The sequence below is a fragment of the Euleptes europaea genome, chromosome 3 (assembly GCF_029931775.1).
Source record: "Euleptes europaea isolate rEulEur1 chromosome 3, rEulEur1.hap1, whole genome shotgun sequence".
Taxonomy (NCBI): domain Eukaryota; kingdom Metazoa; phylum Chordata; class Lepidosauria; order Squamata; family Sphaerodactylidae; genus Euleptes; species Euleptes europaea.
In genome coordinates this window covers 89,281,321-89,308,375 of record NC_079314.1, presented here as the reverse complement: position 1 = coordinate 89,308,375, position 27,055 = coordinate 89,281,321, and the positions used below count along the sequence as shown (strand labels likewise).

General features: G+C 41.4%; 2 protein-coding genes across 2 annotated transcripts in view; both read left to right on the top strand.

The window, feature by feature from the left end:
* XPNPEP3 (X-prolyl aminopeptidase 3) overlaps positions 1–10,739 on the top strand; it is a 29,478-nt gene extending 18,739 nt beyond the window's left edge. The window contains exons 7-10 of the mRNA XM_056846790.1: positions 642–727; positions 1,531–1,714; positions 5,408–5,528; positions 10,542–10,739. Coding sequence (XP_056702768.1) covers positions 642–727; positions 1,531–1,714; positions 5,408–5,528; positions 10,542–10,702 — 552 coding nt within the window. The 3' untranslated portion in view covers positions 10,703–10,739. The remainder of the gene's footprint in view (positions 1–641; positions 728–1,530; positions 1,715–5,407; positions 5,529–10,541) is intronic.
* Positions 10,740–16,565: 5,826 nt separating this feature from the next.
* Positions 16,566–27,055, top strand: part of RBX1 (ring-box 1) — a 48,296-nt gene continuing 37,806 nt past the window's right edge. The window contains exons 1-4 of the mRNA XM_056846547.1: positions 16,566–16,666; positions 18,542–18,620; positions 22,945–23,015; positions 24,119–24,204. Of these exons, the coding sequence (XP_056702525.1) occupies positions 16,589–16,666; positions 18,542–18,620; positions 22,945–23,015; positions 24,119–24,204 (314 nt within the window). The 5' untranslated portion in view covers positions 16,566–16,588. The remainder of the gene's footprint in view (positions 16,667–18,541; positions 18,621–22,944; positions 23,016–24,118; positions 24,205–27,055) is intronic.

Below are 27,055 nucleotides of genomic sequence, written 5' to 3'. Positions count from 1 at the left end.
TTTGGACTGCCATGTAAGAGATACAAGTTTATTTTTTTTACTGAACCAACTTCATTTTTTAAGAGTATGAAGACTTTCTGATTTCATAGAACTCTTCATTAGGCAGAACAGAAAAGGTTTTCCACATAGAAAGAACCAGTCTAATACTGGTGCAGAGGTTTTAGTCCCTGTAGCTAGCAGCCTAAATGCAAAACATTTTTTTCTCTTCCATCATATAATTCATTTTCCAGTAGAAGATTGTTGGCTATTGTTAGCTTCTCAATCATTGCAAAAAGTCTAGTTAGTTTAAAATATGTCTGCCAGATGGAAGAGTTCTTTGCCACTCCAAATCCTACCCAAACCTACAGCCGCAGAAATTGGTTCCTTAAAAGTTATTATCAGTGTTGCATCTCTTACCGCCTGGAACCAACATGACAGGAGCTGTTAAACATGTTTTGTCATGGGGAGGGGAAGGCAGTCCTAACGTTGAAAACTAGTTTTAAGCTCCCTGGATTACATCCCAATGAGAAAGCTTGAATAACTTTTTCCCACTAGGCAATATTTATTCAAGTTGAAAAAAAATTTTTTTTATTTTCTGTCCGGGGTTCAGTGATACTCTTGAATGTCAAGCTATATTGTCTGGTCACTTTTCTTTGCTCCAGGATGGAGAGATGGTTTTACTGGATGGAGGATGTGAGTCTTCCTGTTATGTCAGTGACATCACCCGCACATGGCCCATCAACGGCAGGTATGCTCTGTTTCCAGCTGGGAAAATACCATGTGCTGTTTTCAAGAGGTTGTTGAAACTGCACTGTCTTCACTAATGTGGGGCGACAAAGGGGGGGGAGAGAGGCCAAGTGTAATTTCAGTAAATCCATGATTCATTTGCTTTTGTTTTAAAATGGCTCTTTTCACCATTACCACTCCTCTGTTTCATTGCATTTCCAAGGCTTTCTAATCATGCCATCCTAAGCAGAGTAACCGTGCATTCCCAAGGAGAGTTACTCCAGTCTAAGCCCGTTCATTTCAATGGGCTTAGACTGGAGTAACTCTCCTTAGGAGTGCACTGTAAAACTCCTTCTTAGTCCATTGACAGCAATGTGCTTAGAAGGATGTAACTCTGTTTGGGACAGCACTACTGTGAAATTGCTTATATTAGTAATCTCTATTACCTGGTTTGCTTCACACACTCCAGTGTGTGTGGAATGGCTTAGAACAGTGGTGATGCAGTCATTCTGCACATTCAGAAGTACCACATGGTACTGAACCATTTCAGAATGCAATTGGAGCAGACACTTAATTGAATACTCCCCTTTTAAAAAGCCAGTTTTTGGAAACTGGCAGTTCAGGAGAAAGTGTTCTAGCCTTTTTGCTAACATACTAATTTGTTCATGCACAGAATGTTTTTGGCATGGTGGGAGAACTCAAATGTATGATCCTGCACTTGCATCCCAAAGTGGAATGAAGCCAAAAGGACCAGAAAGGACCCTTTAATGGGTGGCTTTCCTTTCTGCTCAAATGTGGTGATTTGCACTTATCTTGCATTCTCAGGTTCACGGGGGCCCAGGCAGAGCTGTACCAGGCTGTACTAGAAGTGCAGAAATCCTGCCTGAGACTTTGCTCTCCGGGTGTGAGCCTAGAGAACATATACAGTTTCATGCTAACCCTGATCGGACAAAAGCTGAAAGATCTGGGGATCATACAGAAGAGCACTACCGAGAACCACCTCTTCAAGGTACTTGGCATCTTTTTAGCTACTTGGTCAGCTTCTTTATATCCTTCAGAGAAAGAAATAGTACATAGGGACAGGAAAGCAGACCGTTCCACCTGTGAAATGCCAGCCCTAGCTGTACCTGTATGGTTGTCCACGGGCTTTTAAACATGGTTGCAGATTCATGGGAAATGTGTCCTGTAAAAACCAAGGGCTGGCGGCAGTACCTCTTTCACTCAGCAGATGGCAGATCACTTAGGCATGCAGCTGTTTTAAGAGAAGTATCAGTTTAGTGGGGTGGAGAATAGGAGGGGAGGGACTTGTCAGTTAAATCCTTAAACAGAACTTGCCAGACGGTCAGTAGTGAAATGCTTCCTTGTGTGGTAGTTTTGAGAGGGTTTTGTGGGGAGGGGGGATTTTGTTCTCATCATTTGGGATCTGTTTGTTTGTATTGCTGAATGGAACAGGTGTGATATCTTTTATTTGGCAGGTGGAATTTCAAATAATACTGCAGTCCGGATTATTTCCACTTTATTATAACCAGTCCCTGGAATTATGGGGGGGGGGGGGTGTCAGGCTTTGCACCACTATAGCAGGCATTTTAAAGTTAAATTTCATTTCCGTGTTGGGATAAATGTTGTTGCCAATGAAGGAGACCGTATTCAAAGAACCATATGATCCTAAGATTTGGATCTGGACAAATCTGCCCTTTGTAAATGAAAACAAGCCAGTGATCTGTAAGGATAGCTTCAAATTCTGTTTTAGTTGGCAAATGCAAACCGGAATTGACTTTTATGCCAGAGTTGAGACCTCGTCCAGTTGGGATCACTGTTATAAGTCACTTATCCTTGTATGGAGAACGGGCTGGACAGTCTAGATGCTGCTTTGAACATGGTGGCTATTCCCTTATCAGACATCAAGGGATAAGTGGTGGTGTTCCCAGCTGTAGAGAAATTGAACAGATGGCTGTAGCTAGCATAAGAAGCAAGTTTACTTTCCTGTGAGATTAGCAGGATAGAGGAAGGTTACCTGCATGTGTGTATGTGCACACATCTACCAATGGAGGCAGAAGAGTATATGTGTCACAGAGAAATGAGGCTCAAAATTTGACCTCCCTGTCCTTTATTCCAATGCCTGACAATGAAATGTGCAAAGCATTCTCAAAGCAAAAGAGGGGAAGCCTGGGGGGAAAATCATGTGTGCTGTTAGTGCCACCAAGAATGCTTCCCTGCTTCCATGGAGGCATTCCAAGGCAGGGCCCCCAGACAAATATCCCCTCTGGGCACCTGCCTCACATCACCCAGATCCAACTCAGGTGCCATATGAAAGTTAACCACATGACTTGGACAGCTCCACAGGGCCCCATGGTACCTAGGGCTCCTGGAATTTTGTCCCCTAAGCCCCCATGTTCCAAGGGCATATATCAACATGTATTGATAACTGATTAATTTGGATTGATTAATTTGGAATAGCTACCCCTTTGGTTCAGTGCTCACAATTACTAATGTAAGTTAGCAACAGCACTCCAGCCATATATGCAAGAGGGGAAAAAATCATTAAATTTGTGTGACTTATGAGCTACAGATAGAGTTGATGGATACATGACACCCCCCCCAAATAAGGGTATGCATAGAATCCAACCCACTGAGGTCTGTATTGGCTCCTAGAAAGAGAAAATGATTACTAATAGAGGAGGCGGAACTGCCTATTGACCTCTTCATCCTAATCTCACAGAGGGAGACCAGGGTCACGTGTGAGCCACAGCTCCTGCATTCTCCTTATATTCACCCCACAAAGGTTGTTCTCTCTGCTTACATTGTGAGTGGCGGCTGTCATTCCTCGAGCCAACACAGGGTTTACAGGGAGGAGATGATCTTTGGAGCACTGGTCTGTTCAAGGAGGAAAGGAGTCTGTGTGCACTTGCATCCTCGTATGGGAGAAGGTAGGTGCTAGGATTGATCACCACCACCACCACCACTTATGCTGGTTAGTGGAAGAAGACAGTAAGCTTGAGCCCACACAAATCCCTTTTCAAGAGGTTATTGTGTGAATTAGATCTTTGAATCTTGGGAAAAAGAATTGCCACACTGATTCATGCAAGTGATCCATCAGATCTCTGCACATCGTGGTCCAGTGGCTGCCTCTGAGAGATTCATAAGTGTAGCAAGTAAGCATGCATTTAGCAGGATAGGATGAAGGTCTTGAAATGGAGGCTGGGCTTTTAGTTATCCCAGGTATGAGTCACTGACGTATTTATTGAATTGTTTTTAAACTGTTGAGCTACTTGCCATGTCAAACACCTTCAAAATCCACAAATTCCATACGTTTATATATTGCAAAAGTGGTACTTCCTTTGTTTGTCTTAAGCCTGTTACCCATGGAGGTCCCCAAGGTTTTTTTTTATCATAATATGGCATTAATAGGTCTCCTATCCTCTTCTTCCCAAATGGATGCAGAGATAAATTGAAACTATCAGGCAAATGAAAAGAATCCCAGTTTTTGTGTTTTTAAGTCTCACAATTTTTGATCTTCTTTCTTGAGGGACTAAATTATTAGCAGGATCAGACTTTGGATTGCCCAAACGGAGCAGAAAACTTAGTTGTTTCACCATGTTTCATGTCAGGAACTTTTTTTTTTTTGGCAACTGAACATATTACAAGTCACAGTAAACCATTGTGTCCACATGCCCGCAAAATTCAGTTGAAATTGTTTCCTCTTTTTCAAATAGTGTGATTTAGCTGTAGACAAACCATGGTTCACTGTTATGTCAACTCACGAGCAGAATCCCCCCTTCCTTCATGTGGTTTGGTAATTAAACACTTCCAGTTTTGTAGCAAACCATGGGAAAGAAACAGTGGAGAAATTTCACCAGGCTTTCAGCAGCTTCCACCCCACCAACTTCAACCTGACCATGAACCAACCCATACAAGAAATATAGTTTCTAGACACCACTGTACAAATACATAATAGAAGCATAAAAACCACCATGTACCAGAAACCTATTGATTTTCAAGCATATCTACATTCCTCCAGTCACCATCCTAAACACACTGAACGATCCATTGTCTACAGCCAAGCGCTAAGCTACATCCACATCTGTTCTGATCTCTCAGACAGAGATTTTCACCTGCAGGATCTACAACAGATATTCTTGGAATTGCAATGCCCACCTGGTGTAGTAAGGAAACAGATCAACAAAGCCAGAATGTTACCAAGGAATAACCTGCTACAAGATGACACAACAACAGACCACTGGTGGTCACAAACAGCTCTCAGCTCAAACTCAGCTTCAACACATCATTAACAACTTGCAACCTATGCTGGACAATGATACTCTTCTATCACAGGTGTTGGGAGGCAAACTTTTTCTTGCCCACAGCCAGCCTTTTAACCTTAAACAACTTCCACAGCAATACCCTTTGTTCTAATATGCATCACTTACCTACATTGAACTTCATTTTTCACATTTTGGAGGGAACAATTTGTGGTTCAAATCTAATGATGAATAATATGGTTGCAACTCTGGAAGTATTTAAGTCATGCTTTAGGAGGGGAGTGTGTGAACTGAAGGATCTCCCAGGTTCATTCAAATCAAGGTACATCATTGCATCTCAACTATGCTAATGTACGTTTCCAGTATCAAATTCAGCGCTATTGACCATCCTGGACTGACATCTGCACTTGCTTGATTTGGTAATGAGTTTGTCTTGCCTTTAGGCTGTTCGAAAATACTGCCCACACCATGTAGGACATTATCTAGGAATGGATGTTCATGACACACCTGACATATCCCGCTCGATCCCCCTCCAGCCAGGCATGGTGATCACCATTGAGCCAGGTAAAAGGACACAATAGTAACTATGCTAGAACAAAGTATATAAATATTTTCAATCATGATATGTGTGCCATGTAATTGCCAAATGTGTTATTTTTTTTAGTTACCGGCCTATATTTTTTTTGTTTTTTAAAGTAGGTTTCTAAGCTTTTTTGACTGCAGTGAAATGGTAGAAATGTAGGTAATATCTGGTAAAACATTAGACACTAGCATGAGAGTAAGATTTCAGTGTTTATGGACTGCAGCCATAGTAATACTTTGTGCTTTTAACCAAATGCTTAGAGCGCTTCACATACACTATCTCTTTTCAACCATAGTTTAAAGTAGGCCCAGTGATTTCGTTACAGTCTCCAGAGAAAAAGATTCCACAGTCTTTTTCCATTCCTGAATAACCATGATTCAGTAGCTTAGATATGTATTCTTCTATCAGAAGAAAATCCTTGATGTGCTTAATGAGAAACTCAGACAAGGAAGCCTCTGCTCTGGTGAGACTCTGAATACCAGCCATGCATTTAATATCAGGTGTGTGCACAGTTCACATGTTTGGCTCTCAGCAAGACATCACATCAAAAGAAGTCTCACAATGGCTGTAGAGACTGCCAGTCCCAATAGCAGTTACGGGTAGCTATACTCATCCTCGTGGCAGTCCGACATCTGGCTGATTTCTGTCAGTGAGAATAAAGAAATTCCTGTTCTGGCTCAGCATCTTTGTTCTTGCTACAAAACATAGAGACACACTGCACTTCTGTGAGGGTGAGAAGCAGTGGAGCATCTCTCCTAGGCTGAAGTATGCAGCAAGGCAAGAGATGGAAGGATAGAATCATGGAAGGGGCCATACAGGCCATCTAGTCCAACCCCCTGCTTAATGCAGTCCCAGCCTAGAGCATCCCTAGCAAGTGTTTTTCCAGCCTCTGCTTAAAGATTGCCACTGAGGGGGACCTCACCACCTCCCTAGGTAGCTGATTCTACTGTTGAACAACTCTTACTGTAAAAAAATTTTTCCCTAATATCCAGCTGGTACCTTTCTGCCTGCAATTTAAACCCATTATTGCGAGTCCTATCCTCTGCTGCCAACAGGAACAGCTCCCTGCCCTCCTCTGACAGCCCTTCAAATACTTAAAGATCTTGAGGCACAGTTTTTTCAGGGGGAAGACAAGCGGCCAGTGGAAAGTTTATTTCCACATGATACCTTGTTAACAGGCAAAAGTATGAACCAAATCTTTGGAAAATCCTTCCTTTTGTATAATCAAGAAACCATTCCTCTGTGGTTTGAACACTTTGCCTGCACATTTCTATGGGCACAGTTATTGCTCTCTATCTTCTTTCTGACATTGTGATGAATTATCTAATTTGCACACAATCTAGAGATCTGTACCACTCAGTTCTGGGAGAGTTTTTCTCATTAGCTTACACAGCTTCAAAATCCCCAATTATTAGGTCTGTACCAGACAAACTCTCTGAGCGAGACTTATCTCTAGCGGCACAATGAAATATCTGGGTTCTCGATGTCTGATCTTTTGCCAGCAGAACAAACAGAAGACTTCTTTTGGTTAATGGTTTTATTTAAAATAAAGCATAATTCTTTTTATTAGGCAACAACTTGATAAGTTTAAATGAGTGCTATTTAATTCTACACATAAAAAAATCCTGCATGCAATAAAAATCAGGTCTCCTAACGGTTCTCAAACTTCGCTAAATACATAGTCATTACACTTTTTCTGTTATTAAGGCAAATTAGGTTTTTAGCTGATTTGCAGAATACTATGTAAGATATAGAAGTATAGATATAGAACATGATTATGCTTACCAAGATTATGCTTACCAAGAAACCTGATTAGCCTTGTTATACTACACTTTTTTGTAGAGAAGGTGACAGGAACAGAAATAAATATTGCTAACTAACAGGAATTGTCCTTTACTAAACCAATTGATCCCCAAAGGTAAGCAACAGGTGGGCTGCAATACATCTTGATAACTCTCATTAAATGCTTAAAACAAGGTTATAAGTCTAAAATTGGCACTTGTTTGCAATTAAAGAGTAATCAGTCTGCTATTTCTTCAGCTACACTAATGAACTGTCAAGAGGCAGTCCTGTACTTTTCCTGGCTAGCACCGGAATCCTTACAGAAGCTACATAAGAATACATAGATTAACATGTAGGCATATGATTAAGATCATGAACATGCAACCCCACATCCTTTAAAATATTTGCATACTATCTTGTCTTAATTTTCTTTGCTGTCTGGTAATGGTTCTCTAAGTATTCATATATACTCCTCAAAGTGTAGACAAGCTTCTGTGCAAAGGTATGGACTACTGTGAGGTGATGTGTGAGCCATTTAATCCATCCCACAGTACCCTAGGTATCTATGCCATCTACTTTCACCTTGCCCCAACTGGTGTAGCACAGAAGGTTGTGTTCTCGTATTGCACCAGTACTGGGCATCGGTGGGACAAAACTATTTTTTCTTGCCTCCCCCATGTAAGCCTGCATAAACTTTCTCCCTCTTTTTCTATATTTCCCTTAGGGTTGAAGATTAGCACAGGCTAATCTTGGTGAACTGTTCTTCTTAACTAGAGTCAGAAAAGACAGAACAGCTGATTTTTTTAACATTAAAAATACACTTATGATAATTGTACTACCCTTGTAGCAAATCCATGCCAGTCTAAAAGTTGTTGCAAAGTGTCCTGTGTCCAGTATTGTAGAAATAGAAAGGGACCAGGTACTGGAAGGTGGACAACCTGTGTGGGTCACTGTTAAGATTAAACTGCAGTAGTAATTATAAGGTTTGCACAGTAGGGACAGCAGTCAGGTAGATAACCTTACATCAGAACTGACAGTATGTTGAAGACCTTTAAAGTTCTGTATGGCTTCAATAATGTTGAAGACCTTTACAGTTCTGTATGGCTTGGGACCAGCATACCTGAAGGACCACCTTCTTCCTTATAAACCTACCCATCTGACATGGTCATTTTCTTAGGATCTGCTTCAGATGCCCCCACCTTCTGAGATTAGGTGGTGGGCAACCCAGGAGAGGGCCTATTCAGTAATAGCATGAACATTCAGGAACTGTTGCCCCAGAGAGGGTCACCTGTCCTCTTCTGTTGCCATATTCCACCAGAGAGTAAAGGTTTTTTTTTTGTTTGATCTGACATTACCTCAGTGATCCCTCCTTCCTGCCCTATGTTTTAATTGTGTTTATGTTTTTATGTGTGTATTTTTTCTTGGTTTTAATTGTTGTAATGATGCGTCTTTGTTTGGTTTTAGTGGTTTTTAAGACCTGTTTTATTTTGTTTATTTTTGTGAGCTGCCTTGGTGGCCTTGATGAGGACAGAAAGGCAGGTATAAATTTTGTACATAAATAAAAAGCGGGATATTTGCCTGTTATAAGTCCCATCCTGGTCCCCATGATTCCCTGTTTAATTAAACTCCAAAATCTGGCAGTAATCTCTAGTAAAAGTGGGATCAGGACAGCAAATCACAAAGCCCCAGAAGGCAGGACAGGGTTTCTCTTTCAAAAAGGAAACAATTGGCTTAGCACCAACTTGAAAGAATAGAAAATGCAAGGGATAGAAAAAATGATAAAAACCCTGCATTGAGGGTTACATTTGCCTTTCCCAGAACCGAGGAAGGCAGGAAGAGTCCCTTGCAGGATAGGCCCATGTCAGGTTGACATGGCTCAGGATCTCTGAACTGGAAGCCATTTAACTGGGCATCAGTTTAGTCAGTCTGCATTAGTTTTCGGTGTTGTTTTATCTGTTTTGCGTTCTCCCGTGTGTATGAAATCCTTCCCTGCTTTCTTTATTTCTCCCCAGTTAAGCAATTGCATTCACCTTCCCTTCTTACTATTTTTTCTCCCCAGTTAAGCAATTGCATTCACCTTCCCTTCTTACTATTTTTCTCAAATAAAAGTAAACCATTGTCTTAAGAAAGCCTGCGTCATCCCTGGATTGCTTGTGTGTAAAAGGACTGGGTTTTGTATATGCCAATTCTTAAGTGAGCCAGTCATCGTTTTTAATGGAATGAGATGTGTGTGTATGACAGAGGGAGGCAGAAATGGGCCTGTCATACTCTACCTTAGATCTCAAAGTGACAGGTGGAAAAAGCTACCCAGTGTGTGTGTGAGCGTGCATGAGCTATTGTTTCGGGGCAAGTTATAGCCAAGGAGGCTGGGGAAGGAGAGCCCCTCCATCTTGCCCTTCCTGGAGTGCCCATGACTTAGCCCATAATTATTTAGATCTTCAGGTTCTAAGGAAGGTTTCTTCAATAGAGGCCAAACCTCCCTAAAACCCCTTCCTTTTAAAGGAGGTATTGATCCACCTACAGGATTTACCTGGAGAGAGCCAATATGATGTACTGGTTAGAGTGCAGGACTAGAATCTGGGAGACCTAGGTTCAAATCCCCACTCTGCCATGGAAGCTTGCTGGGTGACCTTGGGCCAGTCATGCACTCTCAGCCTAACCTACCTCACAGGGATAAAACAGGAGAGGAGAATGATGTAAGCGGCTTTGATGTACGCTCCTCTTTGGGGAGAAAGGTGGGATATAAATACAGTAAATTTTTAAAAATACCTGTACATCTTTCCTCCACTTCAGCCCTTTCTTATAAACAATGAATGGCAAGGGCTGAGCAAGTAAGTGGAAGGCCACACCTCTCCAAGAAGCTTATCGAGGTTTGCAAAGCACATTAACTGAAAGTCATTTAACAAAATCTAACCAGATTGTGTTTAGAAGCCTCCTATGATTGAACTGTTGCAACTTCAGAGTCTTAAATCCAGAACAATATCATGTATTATGTATAGTGTCTTCTATTCACCATTAGCACAGATACAGAGACATTGTCCTATTGGAATTTTAGAGTGTTTTTCAGCTAGAATAAGTGAATAATAATATGCCTACTTGCTCAGCTTTTCCTTAGATGACTTGCCATTTAAACCATGGAATGCAATACTGCAGACCTGCTTCATAATTTGTAATCTAAGTCTTACCTTTCGGATCATCATCTTTATTTCCAGGCATCTACATCCCTGAGAATGATGCAGGTGCCCCCGAAAGATTCCGCGGCATTGGTGTACGCATAGAGGATGATGTTGTAGTGACAGAGAACACACCATTGATTCTGTCTGAAGATTGTCCAAAGGAGATATATGAAGTTGAACAGGTCTGTGGCTCTTGACTACGCTTCACCACCTTTTTCAGGTACAGATCAGGAAATTTGCTCCTCAATAAAATGCTTTCATTTATATTTTTATATGGAAGAGCTACAGGATGTCAAGACTGATGAGTAGGGTTATTGCTGAGGAAACATTATTGGGAATAATTATCTTGGACAGAAAGAACATCATATTAAAATGAGGAAAATATACTTATTTATTTGGCGAGTATTCCATTGCTGATGTTAAAGAAATCAGATGAAGAATGTGTATTCCACCCTCCACTATTTGGACTTTGTGCATGTTTTGTAATCATCTTCTTTGTTGCTTGCCAAGGCCCATGTGCCTGACAGTTTATCCTGGAGGGCAGACTGGGATGAATTTTGGCATTCATGCAGATCACCTTTCATTTTCCTTTGGGAGCAGGACAGAATTTTGGTTTATTCTCTTTACAAAAGAAAATATTATCAAGATACCAATGTAAACGTTCTAGCTGATGGATGGAGATTTATAGAGGATTATGAGACAGAACGTCCATGATGTTAGTTGCTTCATTTCAGAAGGTAAAGGAAGGTCTTTTGCATTAGGGCATACATTGAAATCCAAGCATATTATGGCTGGGGAAAGCTTCTATCAACCTGATCGTATGCAGAGTGATTTCCATGGTCTTACGCTTTGCTAACTCTGTGTACAGTTGTGTTTGTAAATTAGTAATAGGCAGACAAATATCAATATAATGTTTATGAGCCAGTCTGATGGGTCTGACTAGATTCAGAATGTGGTTTGCTTTGAGTGAGTTTCTTCTTGTCTCATCATATCTTTGATTTTTTTTCTCTTCAGCTGCTTCCTTGATTTGAGTGGATATGTTAGGGCTGTTTCTAACCTTATCTTTTATAATGGGATAAGGTACCCAGGAGCAAAATATTTGTACACTGAAGCTGCTGAAAAAGGACACATGCTTTAAATTGCCTTTTTTGGGGGACAAAATACACAAAAATAATGACAAGGAGAATATCAACTGAGAAATGTAGCAAGTTAAACACGTATGCATCTTAACTTATGTGAAACACATTATTTTGCAGTATTCCTATGTAAATACAAAATATAAGGTGAAGTATAGCCTTTAGACAAATGGGTTCTTTCCATAAAGAAGTTTAGGCCTTTCTTCTTCATGAAACAGCAGAGTTCCCTTTTGCTTCAACTTCTGACAGCATAATAAACAGGAGAATGGGCTACTTTCTGGAAATGGAAAAATGAAAATGGACACTAACATGCATGAAATGAAAATGTTACATTGAATTAGATCGAAATAAGTTTTTTGTCATGGAGTTTTTGCAAAGGAGGAAATGTTACAGAACAATCAAACAACTAGACATTGTGAAGCACTTTTGTGATCTCTGAATAAGATGTATTATGTTTGTAAAGAGTAATTTATATATTCTGCTAACTTTCAAAAGGAAGGCTGTATCAATAAAGATGTAATTTTTAAAAACCTTTAAAACTCAGAAGTACGAGATTGCCAATTTGGTAGCTTTTATATCCATATGTTCCCCTCTCGTGATAACATCATTCACGGAGAAGCTACTTGTTTTTGACCAATAAATTAATTTGTAATTGTTCCAGTCTTTGGTGAGTACATACAGCTGTGTGTTATGTGAAAAGGACATCAGTCACTAGATAGGAAGAAGTTTTTGTTAAGGGGGAAGGGGGCAGGATTCAAGATGTACATTTTTGTGTGGTCTGTGAGGCTGTGGCACACGTCACATACCCAAAGAATAGTTCTAATATCCCTATAACAGCCTAATGGCTGCTTCTTTCCTAGTTACAGGCTGTTGATGGTCCACAATCCTTTGCTACAACATCCAGATGAGGACTTGAGTACATTTCATTTATAAGGCTGCTTGATGGTTTGCTTGGTCCTTTAGATGTAAGCCAACCAAGGAGGAAGAGGATGTGGTTGGATAAGCATGTCAACATAACATCTTCACTTTGGGAAAAATCCAGAACATAGTACTCCAGCATAAAGTTGGGCAGTATGTGAGGATTTTAACCAATAGGGCTAATCCCCACTTTTATAGGGAAGGGAATAATACCCAAGAACAGCATTTTTTCCTCCTTTTGTTCACATTCCAAAATACTATATTACTTCTATTTTGTTTCAAGACCTAATACACAACTATTTTTAGCTATAGTAGATCTACTATTAGAAGGCTCAATTGAGCAGTTTAATTTTGTTATTTTGATGATATTGTCTATAAATCAATGCCACATTAATGTGTGTGTTAAGTGCCGTCAAGTCGCTTCCGACTCATGGCGACCCTATGAATGAAAGTTCTCCAAAATGTATCTTTTTTTCATTTTGGATTGTCTCATCATAGGGTTTTCAAGGTAAAGGTTGGTCAGAAGTGGTTTACCAGTGCCTTCTTTTGCGCAGTACTAATCAGGGTTAGCCGTAGTGGCACTGCCGTTGTCTACGAAAGATCCTCCGCCAGTGTCACCTTCCACTACTGCTGCTGCCCAGTAGCTAAGAGCAATACCATAAGGGGTCTAGACTCTATCAAGAGACTAAACTCCTAGCAGAGTCACTCAAGATGGAATGGTCACAGCTGAGACACCAGATGAAGATGCATCCACCCCCTTAAGGGATCAATGGCCACATCCGCAGAAGAGAATAGGCAGTTCCAATGGGGATGGGGGCAGAGAAATCGCTGAAGGTTAGCCACATTAATAGCCCCAAGTAAATAAACATTTTAATATTTTCATTAGTATCTCAGAGACTGTATTTTAAATGCCTTTTGTCCTAAAGAGTTTGATGAGCTAAAGGATACTTTTAACACCAGAGTAGATGAAGTTTGTATAATTAGTCCATTGAAAGCAACAGCAGACGTTCTGCATTTTTCATTAGGGCTTTGGTTTTCCTTTTGTTACTGCATACAGCTACATTAAATCAGAGTGAAAAGCATATCTCCTATAAGAGAAAGATCATGTGAGATTCTTAAAAGAAGCTGCACCTTCCTGGTGGATATCTTCCGTTCTAATTTCTGTAATCCTTGTAGTTTCAAAAGCAGCAACAGCGTGTGTACTGTTATAAACTGTAAAATAATCTTTATTTAATTTTTATTTTGTATGAAATACTGAGTAATGTAACCACATCTTTCATCTGAATAAAATGCCATTTATTTTCCTCAGGTCCTATCTCCCATTTTAAATCCTTAAAGTTTAGAAAAAATCTGAGCTGTCTGTAAACAAATCGTTGTAGTATTGTATGTGACTGTCCAATTCTTACCTGTTTTGAGATAACAGGATATGAACTGCTTTACACACATGCAGGCTGTTTACACTAGTGCTTTATCATATGTAGTGCTGAACTGAGGCTCATGCAACATATATTTGGCTTCATCTGCAATTCTGACCTGTTTACCCCCACTTCTCTCATTCACCTCCCATGCCTGGGGGTATTAGCTAATTTGCTACCACAACACTAATACCTAGGTAAGCTAGAAATTACCTAGCACAAGCATAATTCATATGAAAACACTGCTGTTTTAAATCTCCATTTACTAACCCCTGATGCTTGTTACTTGTTAAATATTACATATTTCTATGTTAGAAATTATCAGAACTATGTAACTTCTATTCAGAACTAGACATTCAAAACAATGGACTTAGAGTGAAGTAACCTTGTATAGAATTGCACTGTTAATCATAGTCATACTTATGCAGTCCAACCCTTTGCAAAGAAGTAAATCCTACTGTGTTTAATGGGATTTACTCTCAGATAAATGTGCACAGGATTGTAACTTAAGCTGTGTACAGACTGGTTTTGATACCTGGAAAGCAGCTGCTGAAGGGACAAGGGTGTGGATATGGCGAAAAAGGATTCAAAAGCAACAATTGGAAAAGTTTGTTACTTATTTTGATTTAAAGGCTGTGTGATTACAAGATCAAATGGCATTAGGTAGCTCTATTTTATGTAAAAGTCATCTTACCAACCCACTCACAGTGCAAGAAAAGTTGGGGGGGGGGGAGAGAATTTTAAAACACGTTAAAATATTTTCTGAATAACATTTTCAGAAAGTCTCAGATGTAAATCTTACAGGCAAGGGAAATGGTGTTATGTTCTCTTGGACAGTCTCTGTGGGTGTGGAGTTATGAGGTTTACATGCATGTTTATGCAGAAATAGGTTGCAATCCTAAGCACACTTCCCTGGGAGCAAGTGCCATTGATAATTGCTTCTAAACCGACGTGCTTAGGATTGCTCGGTTACCCACTGCATTAAGTAGAGTTTATTCCAATGTAAGTGTGCGTAAGCCCGTACAGCATTAACAGCAACCGAATTGCTGGTTTTAAACGACAGCTTCATTTGTGTTCTCAGCTTTGTTGGTTGATATCAAGGATCCAGTCAACGTTAGTTACAGGGGGAAAGTTTCAGACGCATTAAGCAGCGTATGAAGGAACAGTTAACGATTTAAGATGAATTGGTGCAACTTTGGGGAAGTTCACTGAGATTTTCAGGCACTGATCCCGTGGGCTTTGCTTATAAGCAATGACAAGCTGGAGGCCTGTAAGGAAGCTTGGGGGAAGGTGCACTTTGGAAATCCCAAAATCTAGTCCTGGAGGATTCTTTAACTTCTCAGGGTTAAATAATTTAACTTCTCAGGGTTAAATAACCCCACACACACACACACACACACACACACACACGTGTTGTTGTCATCTAACCGACTGGCACCATTCTATGCTTCACGAACCATACTTGGTTCTCTTTTTTATTTTTGGTTAATTTATGAAGTGGCATCTTTTGAGCATGCCTGGCGAATCCCCCGAGCAGGTAGAAGAAACCCCTCCTTGGACTGCGAGCGGCCTGGTTTTGCTGCTGGCCTGATCGTCACGGGGCCCAGCCGCTCTGCTGGTACCACAAACACACACACACGCACAACGATCGCGCATCATGGCACCGCAGCAGCAATCCTATCCGAGGCAGCGAGCCCCGTTTTACTCGCAAGCAAACGCGCATCGAACAGGGCTGCGCGGCTTTCAATAGGCAGCCTAGTGGGAAGCAAGGACTGCTGAGCTGCGCGAGGTTTACTTTCGAGTAAACGTTGTTTAGCTGGGGCTGTAGACGCCTAGCGAAGCCCCGCGATCCATTACAGGCCGCTGGTGCCCATTCGTACAGGGGGCTTCCTGCACCTTTGCTGGAGACAAAGGATATAGCGTGGGGAGAGGTGGGGGAGCGCCAGCCACCGTGGAGGAGTGCATTTTGCTAAAGGGGAATAATGGATTCTGGCCCGCGCTGGTTTACCAAGGATTAGTCATCCCAATTAGGGTGGTGCGCGGGTGGATGGAGAGATGGACGGGCAGCGCTATGAAGAGGGGGGGGCGACGCATTCAGAGCGAGCCAGGGCTCCTAGCAGCCCCTCAAGGGTTGGCGTGAGCTAACGCTGCGATCTGCAGAGACTGAAGGACCTGACAAGACTGTACACGGGTGGCTTTTAGCGCTGAACTCGCGGTCTCGAAGCACTGAAAAGTGACTATTTCGGCCCTTTTTATATAAAAAAAAAACCGCTCCAGACGAACTGACATTCATTAAATCGTAGCTCTCCCTTTAAAAGAGCCGTTTCCCTCCTCCCCCGCTTGGGTTGGGCAACTCTGCTAGGAGCGAAGACGACCCGAGGCCTGCATGCGGGCTCCGCCCTGACTAGCGCCTTTAAGAGATCGCGGGCACGTGATCAGATCCCCCTCTTTTCTCCCCCTCCCTTTTCACACACCTGTTTGCAGGGGAACGGGAGGGGGGGAGGAGACAGCCATGGAGGACAGCGTCGGAGTGGAAAGCGCGATATCGCGAGCCGAGGCTGTCAGTCTCGCGCACGCGCGCTAAAGGCAACCGGCTGTGACTGTTTTATCCAAAATGGCTGCTGCGATGGATGTGGACACTCCGAGTGGGGCGAATAGTAGTGCCGGCAAGAAGCGGTTTGAAGTGAAGAAGGTAATTTGTATGGGAGAGCCTGCACAGTTCAAAGCCGTCGTGGAGGCGATGAAGCTGGGAGGGCTTTGGGTGGTTTAATTCTTCTCAGGAACTCGGTTCCTGTTCTCTTCTAAAGGGGAGTATGTAGCTGAGTGGGACTTCGAGGAGGATGAGTCTTATTCTGGGCCAACGGTTGAGGAGAAGTGGGCGTACGTAAGAGTAAGCGGGACCAGCGTATGGCTGAGTTGTTGCTTAGCGATAGAGGAAGATGAGGAAGATGGGAAGAGGAAGGAAAGGGGGGGGATAGGGATTGCCTCTCTGTATATTTTTAGGAGGTGTAGTACATTGGGACCTGGCTGCAAATTCCTACTCATCCCTAAAAGTTCATTGGATAGTCTTCTTGCAGCCAAATCTGTTGCTAGGGCAAAATTGGGGAGGGGACCATGTATGCTGCTCTGAATTTGTTGGAGCAAGGATAGGATAAAATTGCATAGGCAGAATAGAAGAGACCCCTCGAGGTGTTTGCAGTATAGTAATGAATAGATAACTGTATTTTATATTATACTACTGAAATCACATAGTATCAGAAACAAATGTCAGTTGTCTGGAAGGTGAATGGTTAAATCACTGAGTTTGCTTCTGGTTCAGGACAGTTCTGTAGTGCCTGTTTTGCTCTGACCTTGATAGACCAGGCTAGTCTGATCTTATCAGATCTCAGAAACTAAACAGAGTTGGTCCTGGTCAGTATTTGGAAGGAGACAACCAAGGAATACCAGGGTTGTGATGCAGAGGCAGGCAATGGCACACTTCCTCTGAACGTCTCTTGCCTTGAAAACCTCATGGAGCTGCTATAAATCAGCTGTGACTTGATGACCCCCCCCCCGTGAATTTTTGTGTTATACTTTGGATAAATTAAGATAATGGCAAATATAACAATACTGTTGTACAAAATTGGTGGAGCACGTTATATTTGTCATTGCCATGTCTCAAGAACCCATCTTTTTCTCTTGCTCACCTACTTCCTTTGCCTCACAAACCAAAGATTTGTAAGATTGAAGACTTAGTAGTTCATCAAGTTTGAATTCAAGTGCTATTACAAATGAGGGTTTGTTTCTTGCCAACAAACTGGGGTCCTAGGTCACAGACTAAAAAAAACACCCAAGTTTGTTATATAACTTGAATGCTGGACTTCACAAAAATATTGTTATATTGAACACTTCTAAATTAGGTGTCTGTTAATCTTGGCTCTGCACCAAGAATGGAAAGAGCATATGAATTTAGGAATAAACCAGATTTGTCCCAAACAAACTGAGTTTGTCTGAATACAGCCTTTGAGTTTTTCATTAGCGTGCAGTGAGCATGAAAGGTTGTAATCTGGGTTATGATTGTTCTGTGTGAAAGCATTCTTGGGGAGCAAGAAGTGCCGACTAGTATTTGGGAGCAGCCAGTGAAAGCACTTCTCTTCTTTACAGTTCAGCTATGTGAAATTACTTTTTAAAAATCTTGCGGCACCTTAAAGACTTCTTAGTCTAGCATAAGTTTTGTAGACTACTACGGTAAATCATGAAAGCTCATGATTGAATAAAATCTTGTTTGCTTTCAGCTCATCACAAGACTCCTGTTTGTTATTGCTACATGTTTATTCATCTGGATTTTTAAAAACATGTATGTACACTGCAGAGTTAAGCAAACTTGTCTCATCTCTTAAGCAAGCTGTTCTATCTGTGTGACTTGAAAGAAAAAGAGCATTGATGTTGTGGAGTAATCCAGTTTCTAGATATTTGGCTGGAAAGCCAATACCTGCATTGAGAGGCCAGGGATGGCTGAGAGCAAAAATGAAAGTGAATTCCAGCATAAGCTTGGTATACACTTAGAGAATGTTTCTTCTCTTTACAGTGGAATGCAGTAGCTCTCTGGGCTTGGGACATTGTGGTTGACAACTGTGCCATCTGCAGAAACCACATTATGGATCTGTGTAAGTACTGGTGGTCATGGGGGTTTCAGACATTGTAACTATGGATGTGCAGAGGCTGAGAGGCAAATGAATGAAATAATCATGTGGGTGTTCAGTTCTTGACAGATTATGGTGTGTAAATACAGAGATGGAGTCGGGACAGTTGTTGAGACTGCATCTGCAATGTAAACTTAGACCAGTTTTACTGGCTTCCTGCTGAGGAATCCTAGAAGTAGTAGTGGTTTGTTCTTGGGAATTCTTTTTCAGATTCTTAGATCCCTCACTGACCTGCAGGTTTTTCAGCTGATATTAAGGAGCCATGACATTAAAACAGTTTTCGATTTGGACCAAGATCATACATTGGTTGCTATGTGTTAACGTAAACTGTTGGCTGAGTTACTTTGACTATCTATGTGTAGTCTGTATTGATCTAAACCAGAGGTAAAGCCTAACTTATTGGCACTACAGCTGCTAGTGTATACAGGTCTGAGGCAGAGATGTGGTGCTGAAAACTTTCCAGTTTCTTATTTTTTGCAGAAAACTTTTCATAAACAATGAATGCTGTCGAGGCACAAAATTAGCATGAGGTATATTATGTTTTGACTTTAAATTTGTGTTTAAACATGCCAAATCAGATCACACTGTTTTTAGGACACGGGGAAAAAGTTTTCTGGAAAACATTGATCTAGGAGAATAAACATTAGATTTGTCCTGTGAGATCAGGTTAAAGGATCCACCTAATCCACTGTTGGATCTCCTGGGGAACTTTATAGATATTAGTTCTCTCTACATCTGATAATCTGAAGTATGCTATCTCTAAATACAGAGGTTTGGTTCTTAGTGACCATATAATCTGTGAACTTGTTTGGTCCTGTTTTGAAACAGTCTATGGTGTCCAAAAAAGTATTTTGTGGTAATAAGACCTTGTAAATTGTGTGTAGAACAAGAATGAGTTTATATGGTAATATGAAAGAATAACACATTTTACCAAATCTTTGGAAAATAGGCTCTGGGTTATCAACACTGATAAATTCTTTGCATCTGTGAATAAACTGGGATTTTAGCACTATCAAGGATGTGTACTATATCTTAGTAAACACTTCTGTGCACACTTATTTGGAGTAAGCCCCATTGAACATAGCAGGACTTTAGAGCAGACATTCATAGGTTCATGTAGTTAACTTCTTGATTTGTCCAATCTTAAACAGAGTGGGATTATTTCATTTCAAACCCTAGCTTTTAACTTGAGTTTAAAGTTAATAGGATAGGATTAGTGTTAAACTGGATGCATTCTAATGGTAACCATAGTTAAGAGTTGAAAGCCAGCATGGTGTGGTGGTTAGTGTTGGACTAGGAACTGGGAGAACCAAGCTTGAATCCCCACTGTGCCATGGAAGCTTGCTGGGTGACCTTGGGGCAGTCACACACTTTCAGCCTAACCTACTTCACAGGGTTGTTGTGAGGATAAAATGGGAGGAGAGGAGAATGATGTAAGCCACCTTGGGTTCTCAATGGGGAGAAAGGTGGGGTATAAATGAAGTAAATAAAATAAATAATACTGAAAATGTAAGCCAGTAGCCCGGGCTAACCTGATCTCATCAGAGCTTGGAAGCTAAGCAGGGTTGACCATGATAAATTCTTGGATGGGGATCCACCAGGGAAGACTGAGGTTGCTATGCAGAGGAAGGCAATCGCAAGCCACTTCTGCTTATCTCTTGACTTGAAACCCCATGGTTCTGGGGTCGCCATGAGATAGTTGCGACTTGATGACACACAGTTGTTCTATTAAAGTAGGGTCGAATGTAAGCAGGGGAGAAGGGGAAGAAATATGTCAGTTCAAACTGGAAAACATTGGAGTTGCGACAGGCCCACTACATATAAAATGGGGAAACTAGTTCTGTTACCGAGGTATGGTGTCATAAAATAGCAAACTGACTGAGGACTTGAAAAACTTCAGATAAATCAGTAATTGTAAAAAATTGTGAACAAATACTTGGAAGTTGTAAATGAAGATATATTGAGCGTATTTTCAAATTATTATTAGAGGTGATAAGATACTATGGCGGTAAGTATCAATCAACAGGAATCTGGCAAATTTTAGAGCTACTGAAATAAGTCATAGAAAGGAGGTCTGGCTTCAAAACATGTTAATAGTTTTAATAGCTTTTATTCCAAAATTAGGTTTTCAAGAACGTCTAATCCTCTCTTGTTCATCTAGCTCTGACCAATGAGGTAGAATGGTTGGTATGGCTCAGAATTCCTCCCTTAAAAAACTGATGTGGTTCCTAGGACACTGGTATACATTTCTAGCCCTTCCCTCTAGTATGGTTCTACAGCTGAAACTTCTAAAAAGCAAATTGCCACTAAATTTGGTATGTGGTTTCCCCAAGTAGCAACCTACTGCATTTCATTTTTTAATTATAATTAAATTATAATTACATGAGGAGCATTATAACTGCCTGTTGCCCAGGAAAGAAACCTTGGCCGTCCATGCTGGGGAGCTCAAAAACTTTGTATACTGTGATTGGGGGTGAAAAGAAGCAAATTCAGCGAGTTGCGCCCAGTAATCTTCTAGTGGATGGTGTCAAGGAAGAGGAGCATGATTTCACTCCTTTTCTTCTTCTCACAGCAGCCTTCCAGCCTGCAAGGCTGTTACTCAGTGCAGGTCCTTTGACCCTGGGATTGAACTTTCCTAGGGTCAGAATACCCTGGATAGCCCAAGCTAGTCTGATCTTGTCAGATCTCAGAGCGAAGTAGGGTCAACCCTGGCAAGTATTTGGATGGGAGACCTCCAAGGAATACCAGATGTGAAGGCAAGCAGTGGCAAACCACCTCTGAACATCTCTTGCCTTGAAAACCCCATAAGCAGTCGCCATAAGTCAGATGTGACAATGGCAAAAAAGAATCAGAATAGGCTTCTTGGGAGAGGGGAAAATGAGGAAGATCTGTGGTCCTTGAGGTGGAACCAACCCTCTGCTGGAAATTACTATGGAAGTAACTGAAAATAAAACACCAGGTATCCTAATGCTACTTAAATCCTTTGCCGGGCCACACTTAAAATGCTGTGTGGTCCTGTCACTCCAGTTCAAAGAGGATATTATAGAGCTAAAAGGAGCAATTAAAAGATGGGACGGAGCACTTATGTTACAATGGAAAGCTAAGATGTTGGGGTAGGTATCTTAAAGGAGACTGACAGATACGATAGAGGTCTATAAACCTCAGTGTAGAGATTTTTCTTCTTCTGCCCTTGTAATAGTAGAATTTAGGATCATCTGACAAAACTGGCAGAAGTATTTCTTCAGCAAAGCACAAATAACAGGAATCTCACTGCCACAAAATGTGATTAGTAGTTGTCATGACCTACTCCTGATCCAACTCCTTCACTTCATTTAAAAAAAGATAACTTCTTCACCGTGCCTTAAGGCTGAACCAGGGTATCCCACTTCAGCTACTGCACTCTCCCTTTATAATTCCAGAGCACTCAGATGTGTGGTGAAGGTACATTCGTTGGACCACCTGATCCTTACAGCAACAAAACTTATATTCTAGAGCAGGGCTTCTTAAATTTTTCCACTCACGATCCCTTTTTGCCTGAGAAATTTTTACACGACCCTGGGTATATAGGTGTATAAAATAGGTATACAAATCAAACATTTACTGAAAGAAATTTATTTTAAAACAATTCTTTGGTATACATATAATTTTACCATTTACTGTTGTCAAATTTTTTGCAATCCCCATATTCACTTACACTACCCCATATGGGGTCGTGACCCACAGTTTAAAAAGCTTTGTTCTAGAGGAGAGTTCTCCTTATGTTTATAGGATCCCCAGACAAGTTATAATACTAAATGTAACACACACTAGAGTCAAGGAAACCCCACACAAAATAACAAGTTTGACTGGTAAGAGCAACTGGCTGTTCTCCTACCCTCTTCAGATTGTGCCTTGCTAATTCATTGCCTGGCCAGCTAGGGAACTGCTTCATTCTCCCTGGTTGTGCTGAGTTCAAAGAATTATTTTTGGGCCCTGCATGGTAAAGGAAGGTAGGTGGGTCGCAAAAGTACCTTCCACCACAGGGGGGAATATCAACACTATGTACCCTAGGGACGTAAGTCCCTTGGTGTCTGTAACCTGTTATGCCAGAGCAATTTCTGTAACACTGATAAAACCAGGGAACTGGCTGTTATGATTCCAAATTGTTGTCACACAATATAGTTGTCTTTCTGACATAAAAATACATAAGGTTTCCGGCAACAGTATTTCCTGGCTGCCAGGTACAGATTTGTAGCAACTGAATGTGCTCATACTGTGAAATGTATTAACCTAATACTTGTTTCCATAGGCATAGAATGTCAAGCTAACCAAGCATCGGCTACCTCTGAAGAATGCACAGTTGCATGGGGCGTTTGTAATGTAAGGAATCTGTTTCACAACCATTCTAAAGACCCTAACCCACTTTGACTGTCAGAGTAGTAAAGTCGTAATCCACCGACAAGAAAATTGTTGAAGTCTGGGGCCTTGGAGAAAGCAAGAGGCTATTAGCGCAAGCGGGTGGAAAGAAAATAAGAGGGCAAATACATCCAGTTGTAGTTAACAGTTCTTAACAGACACTAATTTTATGTGTGCTTCCCAAAAATTATGACTTGGAAGTTGATCAGCAGTCGCCAGTGGAAAGCATGTTGGCAGCAGACTATCTGATTATTATTAACATAAATGTCCTTTGGAAGGAGCCTAAAGTCTGTGCTGATGATATTGCAATGCTTGGAGGACTTCACAATGCTTGGAGGACTTTTTTTTAAAGGAACTGCAGGTTCTTAGCAAGGCTTACAATTCAGAGTAATCCTTTAAGAATCCGTATGGGAATTAGGTGTTCATCCAGAAATCCATAGTTTTTGCTGCCACTGTAAATGTAATCAGATGCTCAGTTAAAACAGCTTGCCATAACAACTAGGAAATTAAGCTCTGAAAATGGGATGTACATGTTGTTCATGTCCATCTACTTATATATCTGCTTATCTCCTAGCATAGGCCTATGCTGTGGTAAATGTTGAGAAATGTGGTGCAGGAGGTGGGATAAACATTAATGGCAGAGGAGGAATTTATTGGACAAGATTCTGAATAGGGCACAAATTGGCACTTACACTGGAAGTTTTCTCTTCCCAAAATGGTTAGGTAGTTTCCTGGTCTTTACCACATTGCTGTTCTAAATGTTGAACCTAGATGTTCTTTTGACTGGACGTGGCCCCCAAATGCTGTTCAGCCCTGTGCTTGCTGCATTCAGGGCAATGTATCATTCTGCAGGTTGAATGGATGTAACATTAATAAGCTCCTCTACTACTTCAAACAGCTGTGTTCACTGAAAATGTTCCTTACCAGCCTTTTGTCATGTTATGCTGGATGGTGACATTTCCCTCTTGCCATGCTGTTTCTTTTATAATTTCACAATATAACTTTACTAGACCTATGAATACAGGTCACAGCCTATTGTTTGAGTAACATGGACATTTTCCCCCCAGCATGCTTTCCACTTTCATTGCATCTCTCGCTGGCTTAAGACTCGGCAGGTGTGCCCATTAGACAACCGAGAATGGGAGTTCCAGAAGTAAGTATCCTGTTCTGTACTTAACAATGGAGGCAGAGAACCATCCTTAGTTTTGGATGGGGACAGTAATTGTTGCAAGAACTCTCCTTCATTTGAAGGCACATAGTTACTACATGGCAAAGTATTTGGCGTTCTGAAACACCCCTGCCCTTTATTGCATTGAGGTTAACAAGTGTGGTTTAACAGCAGTTCTTAGTCTTGCTTTTTACATAATGGAGAAAAGCCTCATTGATAGCAAAAAAATCTGTACATCAGTAGAATGAATTTTCAGATAAAGTTTGTTTCACTTCCCTTGACAAAAATCAGCACCTCGGTAAATTTGATTCAGTAGATGATTTTTCATGTGAGGAAACCGAAGTTGTGCTGGAATACTGGCCTATGTCCCCAGTCCCGTAGTTAAATTAGCTGAAGTGCTTCTGTTCATGAATAGAGAAGGTTAAAATCAGGCCTCTTACTTGCAACAAAGAAGCATGGGGGATTTCTGTATTGGTATCTAGAAGCTGCTCCTACCATATACCATGAGGGAAAAAAGTATTTGATCCCCTGCTAAATTTGCCCATTTGTGCTCTGACGAAGAAATGACCAGTCCATAATTTTAATGGTAGGTCTATTGTAGCTGTGAGAGACAGAATAACAACAGGAAAACCCCCAGAAACCCAGAAGACAAAAGTCAGAGATTGATGTGCATTATAATGAGTGAAATAAGTATTTGATCCCCTATCAACCAGCCAGATTAGGGTTAGGGTTCTGCTGTCGACAGAAGCAATCAATCCATCAGATTCCAAACTAGCCACCATGACCAAGACCAAAGAGCTGTCCAAGGATGTCAGGGACAAGACTGTAGACCTGCACAAGGCTGGACTGGGCTACAAGACTATTGCCAAGCAGCTTGGTGAGAAGGTGACAACCCTAACCCTATCTGTCAACCTCCCTCGGTCTGGGACTCCATGCAAGATATAATCTCGTGGAGTTGCAGTGATCATGAGAACGGTGATGAAGCAGCCCAGAACTACACAGGGGGAACTTGTCAATGATCTCAGGGCAGCTGGGACCATAGTCACCATGAAAACAGTTGGTAACACACTATGCCGTGAAGAACTGAGATCTTGCAGAGCCCGCAAGGTCCCCTTGCTCAAGACAGCACATGTACAGGCCCATCTGCAGTTTGCCAGTGCACATCTGAATGACCCAGAGGAGAACTGGGTGAAAGTGTTGTGGTCAGATGAGACCAAAATCGAGCTCTTTGGCATCAACTCAACTCGCCGTGTTTGGAGGAGGAATGCTGCCTACGACCCCAAGAACACCATCCCCACCATCAAACATGGAGGGGGACATATTATGCTTTGGGGGTGTTTTTCTGCTAAGGGGACAGGACACCTTCACCGCATCGAAGGGACGATGGACGGGACCATGTATCATCCAATCTTGGGTGAGCACCTCCTTCCCTCAGCCAGGGCATTGAAAATAGGTCGAGGATGGGTATTCCAGCATGACAATGACCCAAAACACACGGCCAAGGCAACAAAGGAGTGGCTCAAGAAGAAGCACATTAAGGTCTTGGAGTGGCCTAGCCAGTCTCCAGACCTTAATCCCATCGAAAATCTGTGGAGGGAGCTGAAGATTCGAGTAGCTACACATCAGCCTCGAAATCTTACTGACTTGGAGAGGATCTGCAAAGAGGAGTGGGACAAAATACCTCCTGAGATGTGTGCAAACCTGGTGGCCACCTACAAGAAACGTCTGACCTCTGTAATTGCCAACAAGGGTTTTGCCACCAAGTACTAAGTCATCTTTTGCAAAGGGATTAAATACTTATTTCACTCATTATAATGCACATCAATCTCTGACTTTTGTCTTCTGGATTTCTGGGGTTTTTCCTGTTGTTATTCTGTCTCTCACAGCTACAATAGACCAACCATTAAAATTATGGACTGGTCATTTCTTCGTCAGAGGGCAAACGGGCAAATTTAGCAGGGGATCAAATACTTTTTTCCCTCACTGTATGCCATGCCATACATTTCTGCATTACAAAGTTCTCTACACCATTAATTCATGCATGAGTTAGATTTCTCCTATAAAGCAGTGTCTTTCACAGCATTTTACCACTCCTTTTGGAGAATTAATAAGGTGACAGCCTCTTCACTGTATACAAACCTGGCAGACAGGAACAGTAGAAATGAGCAAAAGTACAGTAGCACCTTAAAGACTAACAAAATTTCTGGCAGGGTATGAGCTGTCGTGAGTCACAGCTCACCTTGCTATGGTACTCCCGCTCTTTTCTAGTGCTACAGACAGACTAACATGGCTACCCTTCGTGATCTATCAGACAGGAACAGTGTTCTTATTCCAGAAAATGTGCATAGATCTGAGGTAGCATCTTTGAGGTCTACAGTAAGGTTGTCCGGCATCTATCTGTCATGCGTTTGGGGTCAGTTAACTGGCTTTGTGGTGCCAGCTGTGCCATGTTGCTGCTTTTCCTGTTTAAACATGTACAATTTGGTATGTTTACCATCCTCTAAATGGCAGAGTAGCCAGCCTATACAAAACAACAAGTGCAGGAATGATACTGGACTGAACTCTGCCATAGGAATGAAAAAAATGATCTTCCTAACTGATATAACTGAGTGTTAAAAAGTGGTGATGTTTTTCTTCTAGGTATGGCCATTAGTAAGGAAGAGAAGATCGCCACATTCTAATGATCTTGCATCAGTTGAGGTTTTGGCTGCAAGAGGGGTCATTCTTGGGAATCCTCCACATGCTGTTATACATCTGTCTTGTCTCTTTGTTTTCATGTTAATACAGACATTGTGTATGTATAGTAATAAAAATTTGCTGGTTGTCCTGCCTGATG